This window comes from Bufo gargarizans, chromosome 3 (assembly GCF_014858855.1).
Source record: "Bufo gargarizans isolate SCDJY-AF-19 chromosome 3, ASM1485885v1, whole genome shotgun sequence".
Lineage (NCBI taxonomy): Eukaryota > Metazoa > Chordata > Amphibia > Anura > Bufonidae > Bufo > Bufo gargarizans.
This window is the reverse complement of record NC_058082.1, coordinates 5,115,661-5,131,200: the sequence shown is the minus strand read 5'-3', so window position 1 is coordinate 5,131,200 and position 15,540 is coordinate 5,115,661. Positions and strand designations below refer to the sequence as shown.

General features: G+C 47.8%; 1 protein-coding gene across 7 annotated transcripts in view; it reads right to left on the bottom strand.

The window, feature by feature from the left end:
- Positions 1 to 15,540, bottom strand: part of LOC122932527 (NACHT, LRR and PYD domains-containing protein 12-like) — a 343,399-nt gene that overhangs the window by 189,257 nt on the left and 138,602 nt on the right. For 6 of the 7 annotated variants that reach the window (XR_006388313.1, XM_044286994.1, XM_044286999.1 and 3 more), the window contains 2 exons: positions 9,814 to 9,984; positions 240 to 410 (listed from right to left, as the gene is read on the bottom strand). Coding sequence is in view for 6 of the 7 variants with exons in the window: in XM_044286994.1 (XP_044142929.1) it covers positions 240 to 410; positions 9,814 to 9,984 (342 nt within the window). In the remaining variant the exon portion in view is untranslated. The remainder of the gene's footprint in view (positions 1 to 239; positions 411 to 9,813; positions 9,985 to 15,540) is intronic. The other variant, XM_044286997.1, reaches the window with a different exon arrangement.

Here is a 15,540-nt window from a genome sequence, read left to right as displayed (position 1 = left end):
TGCAGATGACGCTTCTATACAGACTGTGCCGACATCAGGGGCGCAGGTAAGGGGGGCGGTGGCCGCTGACACCACTAGACCTGGGGCATTAGTCAGACATTAGCAGACGTCACATATCAAGGAGCGGTCAGCAGTTTATCTCATAGACATAACAATAGTGCGGAGCATAAAATAGAATAAGCTCCATGTATAACGTGTGCCCCACATGTCTCCGTCCTGTACACATCTCTTATACTCACCGTAATGTCTCTATCCTGCAGGCCGGACTGGACAGAGCCGCCATCAAGTCACTGAAGTGAGGACCAGACAGATCGATACCAGACAGGTCCAGTATCTTCAGGGACTGGTTATTCCTTATTACAGATGCCAACTGGATGCAGGAAGTGTCTGGTAGATGATTACCACCCAATCTGTAAGAATAAGAAGATGAGATGTGGGTGAGGCGTCCACAGAGCGTTAGTATAAAGTCTGTAGATTGTGACTGTGGAGAGAAAATGTCCCCGGCTGTTAGTAAAGTCCATAAATGTCATCACTAGAAGCCGTCTCTTGTGTGTGGTGGATGTCAGGAATGGCGGCAGCTATATGATATGTCCATGTGTAGTGTCCCACTAGGTAAAGGTGGGCGCTACACAAGGGTTAATATGTCTATTGCATTAATGTGATGTGTTATGTTCATTTCCCTGTGTTATCTGGGTGTCAGGCCTGTTAGGGTGTAGTTCAGCCTCCTAGACAATAGAGGGAGCTAGAGAGCCCTGAGTATATATAGGTAGGCCCAGACAGGGGAGAGTTAGTGCAGTCCAGGTGGCTAGTAGTGTAGGCTAGCCTGCCTGAAGTTCCTGAGCCTCTGTTAGCTCAGAAGAGTCACCCCATGAGAAGAGTTTTTCTCCTGGGAGAAACCTGCAGTTCCCACAAGCCAAGCAGAGCCAGTGTATCCAGCTAAGGGCTCTTTCACACTTGCGTTCTTTTCTTCCGGCATACAGTTCCGTCGTCAGGGCTCTATGCCGGAAGAATCCTGATCAGGATTATCCTAATGCATTCTGAATGGAGTGAAATCCGTTCAGGATGCATCAGGATGTCTTCAGTTCCGGAACGGAAAGTTTTTGGGCCAGAGAAAATACCCCAGCATGCTGCACTTTTTGCTCCGGCCAAAAAAACTGAAGACTTGCCGCAAGGCCGGATCTGGAATTAATGCCCATTGAAAGGCATTGATCCGGATCCGGCCTTACGCTAAACGTTGTTTCGGTGCATTGCCGGATCCGACGTTTAGCTTTTTAAGAGTGGTTACCATGGCTGCCGGGACGCTAAAGTCCTGGCAGCCATGGTAAAGTGTAGCGGGGAGCAGCATACTTACCGTCCGTGCGGCTCCCGGGGCGCTCCAGAGTGACGTCAGGGCGCCCCAGGCACGTGGATGACGTGATCGCATGGCACGTCATCCATGCGCCTGGGGCGCCCTGACGTCACTCTGGAGCGCCCCGGGAGCCGCACGGACGGTAAGTATGCTGCTCCCCCGCTCCCCGCTCCTTCTATGGCAACCAGGACTTTAATAGCGTCCTGGCTGCCATAGTAACACTGAAAGTATTTTGAAGTCGGATCCGTCTTCAAATGCTTTCAGTTCACTTGCGTTTTTCCGGATCCGGCGTGTAATTCCGGCAAGTGGAGTACACGACGGATCCGGACAACGCAAGTGTGAAAGAGGCCTAAGTCAAGTAAGCTGAAGGGCAGAAGAATCATAAATATAAAGCAAGGATAAATACGGGAGGAAGATTATTTACCAAGGATAAAGGCCAGCATTAGGGCATGTGGGCCTTGGAATATAGCCAGCCAGAACAACCGAGGAATAGTGGAGCCTGGTCTGGAGTGTTGATTTTACCCTCTGAGTATCTTGCAAAGAACACTATCTGCCATTTATATAAAAAAAGCGTGCTAATCATTACTGTTGCAATGTGGAACTGAATTTGAATTGTACAAAGTTGGACTGTTTTCTAGTAAAGCAAAATTTGGTTCACCATACCATCTGTGTACCTCAATTACTACTGCTATAAAATCGGTGTGCCACCGTTACAGGCACTGGCGTCACGTTTCTTAAAGGGACCTTGCCCCAGGCACATAAAACACCTGCAACATCCAGGGCACTTCATCCACCAGGCCTGGTCCCTAAAGACAGAGAGTGCCCCAGAGGACTCATGTGCCAGCCTCTCCTTCACTGCCGCATGCCTGCCCAGGGTTCTCCTATAGAACTGTGAGTAACCCTCGCTTGCCCATAAACCGTGACCTCACAATTGCAATACCCTGCAGGTCTGGCAAGCTGCACATGTCCTAGAAATCCAGAACCCTGAGGAGTGTCCTCACTTTATGGCATGTCATAAATCAGTGATGATGGCAGCACATGAATGTACAATAGTCATAAAGCTGGAGGAACTTGTGTCAGCGTCATCAGCTGCTGAGAGCTCTCCTTCCTCCATCATCTGTGGCCCTCAGCCTGTGGTACCTGTGGCCTCCATTCTTCTTCCTCCATTATCTATTGTGGCCTTCAGTCTGTGGCCTCCATTCTCTTTCCTCCACCATCTATTGTGGCCCTCAGTCTCCTTCCTCCACCATCTATTGTGGCCCCTGTGGCCCCCATTCCCCCCCTCACATTACTACAGGACACATGTGGCCAGGGGTGGGATTCAAATTTTTAACAACAGGTTCCCTACTCAGCGGTGGATACGCAGCGCGTCACGAGTCACGACATATTTACATACACCATATATATGCAACACAGTCACGACATATTTACATACATCTCACATTGCTTCTCCCCACATGGCCCCCTCCATGTTCTCACATTGCTTCTCCCCACATGGCCCCCTCCATGTTCTCACATTGCTTCTCCCCACATGGCCCCCTCCATGTTCTCACATTGCTTCTCCCCACAGATTCATGGCCCCCTCCATATTCTCACATAGCTTCTCCCCACAGATTCATGGCTCCCTCCATGTTCTCAAACTTCTCATATAGCTTCTCCCCACAGATTCATGGCCCCCTCCATTTTTGTTATGTTGTCACATTTCAATTTCAGCCCCTGGTCGGTGGTCCCCTCCTTAATGCCAACTTGTCAGTGTCACACAAATCACACTCAACCAACCAGGCTGTCCTGAGTCCTGACCTGTCCAGACTCCTTTCTGTTAGGCTAGGGGCCGGCTCTTCAATCTTTCATGGCTGTGTGTGGGGTGTGGACTGTCAGCAACTAGGGCACTCTGCAGACAGTGAGAGGACTCCTCTCTCCTTCTCTGTTCTGGGCTGGCAGCTTCGCGGCGCTGCTCACTCTCAAGACACTCCCCTTTGTTGCCATGACTGCGAGGCTGGCGGCAGGGCGGCAGCACTGTGGAAGACTGGCTGACACACACACAGCCACGCTCACGCTGACTGACTGTAAGTAACAGCCGCAGGCTGAAAAATACAGGGGTGCAGGCCAGGGGCGTAGCTAAAGGCTCATGGGCCCCGGTGCAAGAGTTCAGCTTGGGCCCCCCTTCCCTCAGTGCTTTGTGGCCAGGGGCTGGGAAGCACATAGCCTTTATGCTGCTTGAGGCAAAAATTTAAACGGCACCTCCCTCCCCACCATGCCAAATTCCTGACCTAACCCCTTTTATCCGGCCGGCAACTTGACCAGTATCAGTGGCGTAGCGTGGGTTGCCTGCACCCGGGGCAAGCCAAAAATGGTGCCCCCCCCTACTCCGGGCACGCCTCTTTTAACAAATACTGTAGTAGATCAGTAGCAGTCCTATGTAACACAGTGATAACTCTCTGAGTACAGATAATGTTGTAGATGGGTGTGAGGCCCCAGAATTCAGAACACGGACAGTGTGACCTGAAGTCTGGGGCCGGGCTGAGGCAGTATGGGCAAAATTCTATATACCCCTTACCCTACCAAGAAACAGATATGTGCATGGATAATATTATTACAGGAGAATGCCGCACCATACCTGTTACATCCAGTGACGTCTCCTGTGATGTAGACTTTTCTCAACATCTTCATCCAGAGATAAGACCGCCATGATACCTTCTTTCAACCGCTTCTCGTCTCTGCAGAGTTTCACAGAAAAAAATTTAGGTTCCTCATTTTACTCTCATCCTCTCCTTCCTGGTGTCTCAACAACTCATCCTGCTGCCCCCCAATACTGGGCTAGAGCCAGACAGATAGTCCCCCATAATATTATTCCCCCTGTATATTATAATGGCCCCCATTTTATTATTAATATAATGGCCCCTCTTTATTATTAATATAATGGCCCCCTCTTTGTTATTACTGTAATGGCCCCCTCTTTGTTATTATTATAATGGCCCACTCTTTATTATTAATGTAATGGCCCCCACTTTATTATTAATATAATGGCCCCCACTTTATTATTAATATAATGGCCCCCACTTTATTATTAATATAATGGCCCCCTCTTTATTATTAATATAATGACCCCTCTTTATTATTAATATAATGGCCCCCTCTTTATTATTAATATAATGGCCCCCACTTTAATAACAAAGAGGGGCCATTACATAGTGGAGTACCGCTTAAAAAAGCTGCTCTTACTCTGTGGGCAAAATAGATGTGTTTCCCTGTGTGTGGCCACCTTAAATATTGTCATCAACCCCATCCATAACTCTTGTTTGGCTAAAAGAATCTAAACATTGGGTCAGGATGAGGGGAAGGTGGAGTAGCACCTGCTTAGGAGAAATAATTAATACTTACCTCTCTCTCCTTCACAGCTTGTGGCATCCTGGTACAGGCGGTCACCAATGCCTCGCTCACTGTGCCTTCCCGCACCGCGTCATCGCGTCATCTCGCGAGATCCGCCGCAGGAGGTCACAGTGAGGTACGTGACTAAGTCCTGCGTCGCACCTCAACTGAAGCCGCTCCCCCGGCCCCTCCTCACTTCGCCTGCCCAGCTGCCCTGCACAGTGCGCGTCACACAGGGCCTCTCCTCTCGGCTTCCGCTCCGCCCCCACCCCTATAGCTACGCCACTGGTGCAGGCGCAGCTGCAGGACCGGGTCGGGATCCCTGCTTCTCACCGGTCCTGCGAACCGCCTGTAATTTTAACAAACGGTTCGGCAGAACCGGAGAGAACCGGCTGGATCCCATGCCTGCATGTGGCCCTCGCTCAGTCAGTTATTTGGGGGATGGATTATTAGCAGACATTACACTACATTCAGGGTTTCTCTGGATTCTGCTGGTATTGATTATTACTTATTGATAACGAGCAGTAATCGTCTCCATTCTGAGTAAATTACAGCCGGGTCATCAGTAATAATACCGCCATACAGCTGTAATGTAGCACAGGCAGAGATGAGCGCTCTATGGCGGTAAGGGCTCATGTACATATTACAGCTCTGTATAACCTGGGAGTTGCTCAGACCCATAATCCGCCCCATAGAAGCAGATGTGTCCTTCCTGTCCCTCCAGATGTCTCTCAGGACATATGACACCTCCTCCATGTGGAGGCACAATGCAGGTTCTGATGAGGTCAGTCCGGGAACACTTACCTGTGTGTTATCCGGGGAGGGGGTCACTGCTCCCAATATGTGTTATACAGCGGGGGCAGGTATTACTGATAGCGCTGCTCTTCTCAGACATGAAGGACATTACTGACTGTGTTTTCATCAACTGATGTGTTAAAGGGATCATCAGAACCTTTATGTTATCATATAGGGATCTGCTGAAGAATGTAAGGGGGTTATCCAGGAACTGGATATTGATGTCCCCAGGACACGTCATTAATATGAGATCTGTGGGATCTGTGGGGGTCCGACTCCTGGCACCTCCCAGCTGTACCCACCGGAGATCAGGAGAGCGCTGCCACCTCCTCACAGCTCACCAAGTACAGAGCAGTACAGTGTATAGTGTATGTGTTTGGTATTACAGAGCAGTACAGTGTATAGCGGATGAGTTTGGTATTATAGAGCAGTACAGTGTATAGCGGATGTGTTTGGTATTACAGAGCAGTACAGTGTATAGCGGATGTGTTTGGTATTACAGTGGGTGGTGGAAGGGATGGATTAGAAGACCCGTCCTATTTACCAATTTCTATGCCTGTTTCAGCGGCTCTAAAGTGGTCTTACACTTAGGACTGGTGATGGATGCTCCGAAGTTAAGGAGAGGCGGTGCGTATTCATGACTTTGACGGATTTACCACCAGTTTACGGCTTTATTAATGCCAATAACAGAACCCAGGATTAGGGATTATTCTGGATTACAGTGGTACTATACCTACTGTACATGAAAAATAGAAGGTCTTTGCGCACATATTTGATCATACTTGTGTCGGGCCCATCTACCGGCGTCAAGGTGGCTTCTGCAGATAGGTGCCTAACACTAACAGAACTGCCTCTCCTGGGCCTGACCTAAGCCTGTTAGGGTGAGCTGCCGGCATGCTAGCCTTATGGATGTGCACCTGTGACTTTGGATGTGCTTGGCTATATTTTCTTGTAGAGCTTTATTAAGAAAGGCGTTGAAAACGTTGGTCTTAATAAATTGGCGCCTAAGTGCTCACCCAGCGCCGCTGCCTCTTTAAGCACCTGATAGGCAGGGTGTCGGGGGCCCCACCAGTCAGATATTGTTCCTGAGGACAGGCCATCAATATCAAAGTCAGAGAAGACATTTACAATGCAGATACTTTTCAGCAGTTCTCTCCTATGACCGGGACCACATCACTGAAAATCACAGTGTTTGACAATTTATAAGACGCCCTTTTAGTAAGAAAAAAATCTGTCTTATAAACAGCAGTCGGGGAGATCCAGCACGGCCAGACCCTGACTGCTTCATTAGTGATCAGGCAGAGCGCACATACAGATCAGCCTGATCAGTGAGAGAGCCGGCAGGCAGGAGAACCATCCGTTCAGTGCACGGGAGAGGAAGGTCCTACACTGTACTGAAAGGAGATGAAGACTACAGCTTAAGGACCTTTGATGATGTCATCAATAGGAGGAGCTAGAGCAGGAAGACTGTATAGCCGACACTGGTGTAGGGAGATGTGAGTTTTCAGTAAAGTTGCAAAGTGTGTATGTGTAGCAGAGCTGTCTATGTATAGCAGAGCTGTGTGTGTGTAACAGATCTGTATGTGTGTATGGCAGTGCTAAGTGTGTATAGCAGAACTGTATGTGTGTATGGCAGTGCTGTCTGTGTATAGCAGAGCTGTGTATGTACCAGAACTGTGTGTGTCGCACACAAATACTTAAAAATACCCCAGCAGGAGAAGCATCGTGGCCGGACACCACAGAGCAGTGACAGGAGACACATTTATTTGGAGGTACATTAATGAGGGGACCACATGCACCATCGCTGGTTGTTACACCTGAAGTTCCGGACCTCGACGCCTCCACTTCACTAAACCACATTCCCTTCATAGAGGAACTAGAAAATACGTTTTCTTATTTTCCGTTGCCTAAACCTGGGCTGCGTCTTATAAAGGGAAAATCCAGTATATGGCATATATTACTATATATTGTGTAGATGATAATACCGCCATACTGTGGTCACATGACTCGCTGCTCATGTAATACTAATAGATGGATGTGTCCACCCTCGTGTGAAGGTCTCCAGTTTCTCATTATATCAATATCAGGAAATGTCAGGAAAACCCTCGGCAGCCGCAGGTCACCTGACAACCACTAGGTGGCGCACACAGACTCATGTAGCAGGAGATATCGTCTCACTGAGAGCCCTGTCACCTGTCTGAGCCGTATATTATACCTATACTACAATATAAAGTACCGCCACATACTGCACTCGTCATGCCACATCACAGTGTGGCACATCAGATGCTTTAACCCCTTCAGGACCAGCCTAATAGAGGAAATGCTGGGGCACTAATAGTGATACAGATGAAGAGACGCGTTCTCTACTGGAGCCCGATATGTGATGATGTCACGTGTGGTTATAGACGTGTCACAATGTAGGTTGTGATGTGCGGCTTTATACTGTGACACGTGGCAGGCGGACAGCGCGCAGAATGCTGCTGAAGCCTCCAGCTTTACATGCCGATACATACGAGATCACAGGCGGCCACAAACTGCAATCTGCAGCGCCCTCCAGAGGCCGCGGTCACACACAGCTTTTACTGGGGTTTTCTGACGTTTGGCGTTTTTTGCAGTAAAGGTCTATGGAAAGTATCAGACAGAAGAGTTTTATTCCTGGAGTTTTTCTAATTATGTGTTTTTTCTGCCTCTTTTCAGCAGCGCGGCGTGCTGGAGATCTGGCGGTTTTACATCTTTCACTATAGAGGAAAAACATTTCACAGACGTCCAGAGAGAAACGCGGCTGAAAACGGACAAAATCTGCTCTGTCACCTGCTGATGTTGCTGCGTTTTTTAGGTTTTTTTTGTGACTACTTTTAAAACATGTAAAACATTTCTGAAGTGCGGCTGAGTTCTGACCCCGTACGGGCGGATTAACACACCAGTGATCTGTCCGTGTCCTCCGTGGACCGCTCACGTGTCCATAGATTTCCCTGTGTTTCCTCATATACCCTTGTCTGTCCGCACCCCGCGGGTCAGTGCAGGAACGGAGACATACAGAACTCCGTATAGTCGCCATATAAACCGCAGGCGCCATCGTGTTCTGTCTGTTCTCATCCACTGCATAGAAAGTGCATTACAGTTACTGTTACAGTTACAAGAGAGAAAAACTAAAAAATCTTTGAAAAAATACAAATTCTAATCTCCCTCTTTTCCCAATTTTACATCTAAAAATAAAGAATAAAAAATAAATATAATTGGTGTCGCTGCATCCGAAAATGTCCGAACTATTAAAATGTACAAGTGATTGTCCCGCACAGCGATCGCTGGTTTTTGGTCACTTCACCCCCTGAAAATAATAAGAAAATAAAAAGATCAAAAAGTTATTTGTGACCCAAAATGGCACCAATAAAAACTACAGCTCGCCCGGCAAAAACCAGCCTCCGCCCTGTAGATGGAGATAGAAAGCGGCCATGGGGTCCGGATACGGCCGGGAAGGACATTCAGATTTATCAAAGGTTTTTATTACTGTAAAGATAGTAAAATATAAAAGAAACCATATAAATGTGGTATTGCTGTAATTGTACCGATCCTCAGGATGGGGTCGTCAGGTCAGTTTTGGCACACCGGCAACACCGTAAAAAAACAACACAAAAAATGGAGGAATCGTAGCCCCAAAAAGAATGTTTTCCGGTGTTTTCCATACAAGTTCTGGTAAATTAAATGGAGCCATTAAACCTCCATCTTGCGCCTCATGCACACGACCGTAGTCTCCGTCTGCAGCCGATCTGCCGATCTGATGTAGACCCAGTAATCTCATCGGGGCCACAAGACGTGCGGACATTACACCGTGTGCCCCCCACACCCTGAAGTCTGTCCTGTGGTCTCGAAAACCATAAAACGTCCTATTCTTCTCCATTTCGAGGACAGGAATATAACTTTTCTCTAGACGGACCGCGAAATACAGCAGCGCATGAAGCCCTCAGACGGCAACGTGAACGGAAAAGTAAGAACGTTATGGTTCTTAGAAGTCGGGAAAAAAGGGAAAATCTCAGTGATGTGGAGAGAAGATGATAAATCTGCTGCAGATGACGCTTCTATACAGACTGTGCCGACATCAGGGGCGCAGGTAAGGGGGGCGGTGGCCGCTGACACCACTAGACCTGGGGCATTAGTCAGACATTAGTAGACGTCACATATCAAGGAGCGGTCAGCAGTTTATCTCATAGACATAACAATGGTGCGGAGCATAAAATAGAATAAGCTCCATGTATAACGTGTGCCCCACATGTCTCCGTCCTGTACACGTCTCTTATACTCACAGTAATGTCTCTATCCTGCAGGCCGGACTGGACAGAGCCGCCATCAAGTCACTGAAGTGAGGACCAGACAGACGGTTAACAGACAGGTCCAGTATCTTCAGGGACTGGTTATTCCTTATTACAGATGCCAACTGGATGCAGGAAGTGTCTGGTAGATCATTACCGACCAATCTGTAAGAATAAGGAGATGAGATGTGGGTGAGGCGTCCACAGAGCGTCAGTATAAAGTCTGTAGATTGTGACTGTGGAGAGAAAATGTCCCCGGCTGTTAGTAAAATCCATAAATGTCATCACTAGAAGCCGCCTCTTGTGTGTGGTGGATGTCAGGAATGGCGGCAGCTGTATGATATGTCCATGTCCTAGAAATCCAGAACCCTGAGGAGTGTCCTCACTTTATGGCATGTCATAAATCAGTGATGATGGCAGCACATGAATGTACAATAGTCAAAAAGCTGGAGGAACTTGTGTCAGCGTCATCAGCTGCTGTGAGCTCTCCTTCCTCCATCATCTGTGGCCCTCAGTCTGTGGTACCTAAGGCCTCCATTCTCCTTCCTCCATCATCTATTGTGGTCTCTGTGGCCTCCATTCTCCTTCCTCCACCATCTATTGTGGTCCTCAGTCTGTGGCCTCCATTTTCCTTCCTCCACCATCTATTTTAGGCCCTCAGTCTCCTTCCTCCAACATCTATTGTGGTCCCTGTGGCCTCCATTCTCCTTGCTCCACCATCTATTGTGGCACCTCTGGCCTCAATTCTCCTTCCTCCACATCTTTTTGTGGCCCCTGTGTCCTCCTTTCTCCTTCATCCGCCATCTATTGTGGTCCCTGTAGCCTCCATTTTCCTTCCATCGCCATCGATTGTGGTCCTTGTGGCCTCCATTCTCCTTCCTCCACCATCTATTTTAGGCCCTCAGTCTCCTTCCTCCAAAATCTATTGGGGTCCCTGTGGCCTCCATTCTTCCTCCACCATCAATTGGGGTCCCTGTGGCCTCCATTCTCCTTCCTCTACCATCTGTTGTGGTCCCTGTGACCTCCATTCTCCTTCCTCCATCATCTATTGTGGCCCTCAGTCTGTGGCCTCCATTCTCCTTCCTCCAACATCTATTGTGGCCCTCAGTCTCCTTCCTCCACCATCTATTATGGCCCTCAGTCTCCTTCCTCCACCATCTATTGTGGCCCTCAGTCTCTAGCCCCTGTTTCCTCCATTCTGCTTGCTCCACCATCTATTTTGTCCCTGTTGCCTCCATTCTACTTCCTCCACCATCTATTGTGGTCCTTGTGACCTCCATTCTCCTTCCTCCATCATCTATTTTAGTCCCTGTGGCCTCCATTCTCCTTCCTACATCATCTATTGTGACCTTCAGTCTGTGTCCTCCATTCTCCTTTTTCCACCATCTATTGTGGTCCATGAGGCCTCCATTCTCCTTCCTCTGCCATCTTGTGTGGTCCTTGTGACCTCCATTCTCCTTCCTCCATCATCTATTTTAGTCCCTGTGGCCTCCATTCTCCTTCCTCCATCATCTATTGTGACCTTCAGTCTGTGTCCTCCATTCTCCTTTCTCCACCACATATTGGGGTCCCTGTGGCCTCCATTCTCTTTCCTCCACCATCTGTTGTGGCCCTCAGTCTGTGGCCTCCATTCTCCTCCTCCACCATCTATTGTGGTCCCTGTGACCTCTATTCTCCTTCCTCCATCATCTATAGTGGCCCTCAGTCTGTGGCCTCCATTCTCCTTCCTCCACCATCTATTGTGGCCCTTAGTCTCCTTCCTCCACCATCTATTGTGGCCCTCAGTCTCCTTCCTCCACCATCTATTGTGGCCCTTGGTCTCCTTCCTCCACCATCTATTGTGGCCCCTGTGGCCCCCGTTCTCCTCCTCACATTACTACAGGACACATGTGGCCCTCGCTCAGTCAGTTATTTGGGGGATGGATTATTAGGAGACATTACACTACATTCAGGGTTTCTCTGGATTCTGCTGGTATTGATTATTACTTATTGATAACGAGCAGTAATCGTCTCCATTCTGAGTAAATTACAGCCGGGGTCATCAGTAATAATACCGCCATACATCTGTAATGTAGCACAGGCAGAGATGAGCGCTCTATGGCGGTAAGGGCTCATGTACATATTACAGCTCTGTATAACCTGAAAGTTGCTCAGACCCATAATCCGCCCCATAGAAGCAGATGTGTCCTTCCTGTCCCTCCAGATGTCTCTCAGGACATATGACACCTCCTCCATGTGGAGGCACAATGCAGGTTCTGATGAGGTCAGTCCGGGAACACTTACCTGTGTGTTATCCGGGGAGGGGGACACTGCTCCCATTATGTGCTATACAGCGGGGGCAGGTATTACTGATAGCGCTGCTCTTCTCAGACATAAAGGACATTACTGATTGTGTTTTCATCAACTGATGTGTTAAAGGGATCATCAGAACCTTTATGTTATCATATAGGGGTCTGCTGAAGAATGTAAAGGGGTTATCCAGGAACTGGATATTGATGTCCTATCTGCAGGACACATCATTAGTATCAGATCTGTGGGGGTCTGACTCCTGGCACCTCCCAGCTGTACTCACCGGATCAGGAGAGCACTGCCACCTCCTCACAGCTCACCAAGTACAGAGCAGTACAGTGTATAGCGGATGTGTTTGGTATTACAGAGCAGTACAGTGTATAGTGGATGTGTTTGGTATTACAGAGCAGTACAGTGTATAGGGGATGTGTTTTGTATTACAGAGCAGTACAGTGTATAGTGGATGTGTTTTGTATTACAGAGCAGTACAGTGTATAGTGGATGTGTTTGGTATTACAGAGCAGTACAGTGTATAGTGGATGTGTTTGGTATTACAGAGCAGTACAGTGTATAGAGGATGTGTTTGGTATTACAGAGCAGTACACTGTATAGTGGATGTGTTTGGTATTACAGAACAGTACAGTGTATAGAGGATGTGTTTGGTATTACAGAGCAGTATAGTGGATGTGTTTGGTATTACAGAGCAGTACAGTGTATAGAGGATGTGTTTGGTATTATAGATCAGTACAGTGTATAGTGGATGTGTTTGGTATTACAGAGCAGTACAGTGTATAGCGGATTTGTTTGGTATTACAAAGCAGTACAGTTTATAGTGGATGTGTTTGGTATTACAGAGCAGTACAGTGTATAGTGGATGTGTTTGGTATTACAGAGCAGTACAGTGTATAGTGGATGTGTTTGGTATTACAGAGCAGTACAGTGTATAGTGGATGTGTTTGGTATTACAGTGGGTGGGGGAGGGGATGTGCCGGCAGACCCGTCCTCTTTACCATTTTCTATGCCTGTTTCAGTGGCTCAGTAGCGGTCTTACACTTAGGACTGGCGTTGGATGAACCGAAGTTAAGGAGAGGCCGGCGCTTATTCATAACTTTGACGGATTTACCGCCAGTTTACGGCTTTATTAATGTTAATAATAGAACCCAGGATTAGGAATTATTCTGGATTTCAGTGGTACTATACCTACTATGCATGAAAAAGTGGAAGCTCTTTGTGCACATGTTTGAGCATACGTGTGTCGGGCCCATCTACCTGTATGCTAGCAATATGGATGTGCACCTGTGACTTTGGATTTGCTAGTCTATATTTTCTTGTAGAGATTTAAGAAAGGTGTGTAAAGCGTTGGTCTTAATAAATTGGCGCCTAAGTGCTCACCCAGCGCCGCTGCCTCTTTAAGCACCTGATAGGCAGGGTGTCGGGGGCCCCCACCAGTCAGATATTGTTCCTGAGGACAGGCCATCAATATCAAAGTCCCAGAGAAGACATTTACAATGCAGATACTTTTCAGCAGTTCTCTCCTATGACCAGGACCACATCACTGAAAATCAGACTTACCGTATTTGACAATTTATAAGACGCCCTTTTAGTAAGAAAAAATCTTGCTAAAAGTGTCTTATAAACAGCAGTCAGGGAGATCCAGCACGGCCAGACCCTGACTGCTTCATTAGTGATCAGGCAGAGCGCACATACAGATCTGCCTGATCAGTGAGAGAGCCGGCAGGCAGGAGAACCATCCGTTCAGTGCACGGGAGAGGAAGGTCCTACACTGTACGGAAAGGAGATGAAGACTACAGCTTAAGGACCTTTGATGATGTCATCAATAGGAGGAGCCACAGCAGGAAGAGTGTACAGCTGACACTGGTGTAGGGAGATGTGAGTTTTCAGTAAAGATGCTAAGTGTGTATGTGTAGCAGAGCTGTATGTGTGTAAGAGAACTGCATGGGTGTAGCAGAGCTGTATGTGTGTAACACATCTGTATATGTGTAGCATTTCTGTATGTGTGTATGGCAGTGTTGAGTGTGTATGCAAGTGCTAAGTGTATATATCAGAGCTGTCTGTGTATAGCATAGCTGTGTGTGTACCAGAGCTGTGTTTGTCGCACACAAATGCTTAAAAATAACCTAGCAGGAGAAGCATCATGGCCGGACACCACAGAGCAGTGACAGGAGACACATTTATTTGGAGGTACATTAATGAGGGGACCACATGCACCATCGCTGGTTGTTACACCTGAAGTTCCGGACCTCGACGCCTCCACTTCACTAAACCACATTCCCTTCATAGAGGATCTAGAAAATACGTTTTATTATGTTCCGTTGTCAGGATATGTCAGGAAAACCCTCGGCAGCCGCAGGTCACCTGACAACCACTAGGTGGCGCACACAGACTCATGTAGCAGGAGATATCATCTCACTGAGAGCCCTGTCACCTGTCTGAGCCGTATATTATACCTATACTACAATATAAAGTACCGCCACATACTGCACTTGTCATGTCACATCACAGTGTGGCACATCAGAAGCTTTAACCCCTTCAGGACCAGCCTAATAGAGGAAATGCTGGGGCACTAATAGTGATACAGATGAAGAGACGCGTTCTCTACTGGAGCCCGATATGTGATGATGTCACGTGTGGTTATAGACGTGTCACAATGTAGGCTGTGATGTGCGGCTTTATACTGTGACACGCCGCAGGCGGACAGCGCGCAGAATGCTGCTGAAGCCTCCAGCTTTACATGCCGATACATACGCGGTGAGATCACAGGCGGCCACAGACTGCAATCTGCAGCGCCCCCCAGAGGCCGCGCTCACACACAGCTTTTACTGGGGTTTTCTGAGATTTGGTGATTTTTGCAGTAAAGGTCTATGGAAAGTATCAGACAGAAGAGTTTTATTCCTGGAGTTTTTCTAATTATGTGTTTTTTCTGCCTCTTTTCAGCAGCGCGGCGTGCTGGAGATCTGGCGGTTTTACATCTTTCACTATAGAGGAAAAACATTTCACAGACGTCCAGAAAGAAACGCGGCTGAAAACGGACAAAATCAGTTCTGTCACCTGCTGATGTTGCTGCGTTTTTTTTTTACTACTTTTAAAACATGTAAAACATTTCTGAAGTGCGGCTGAGTTCTGACCCCGTACGGGCGGATTAACACGCCAGTGATCTGTCCGTGTCCTCCGTGGACCGCTCACGTGTCCACAGATTTCCCTGTGTTTCCTCATACACCCTTGTCTGTCCACACCCCGCGGGTCAGTGCAGGAACGGAGACATACAGAACTCCGTATAGTCGCCATATAAACCGCAGGCGCCATCGCGTTCTGTCTGTTCTCATCCACTGCATAGAAAGTGCATTACAGTTACTGTTACAGTTACAAGAGAAAAAAACTAAAAAATCTTGAAAAAATACAAATTCTAATCTC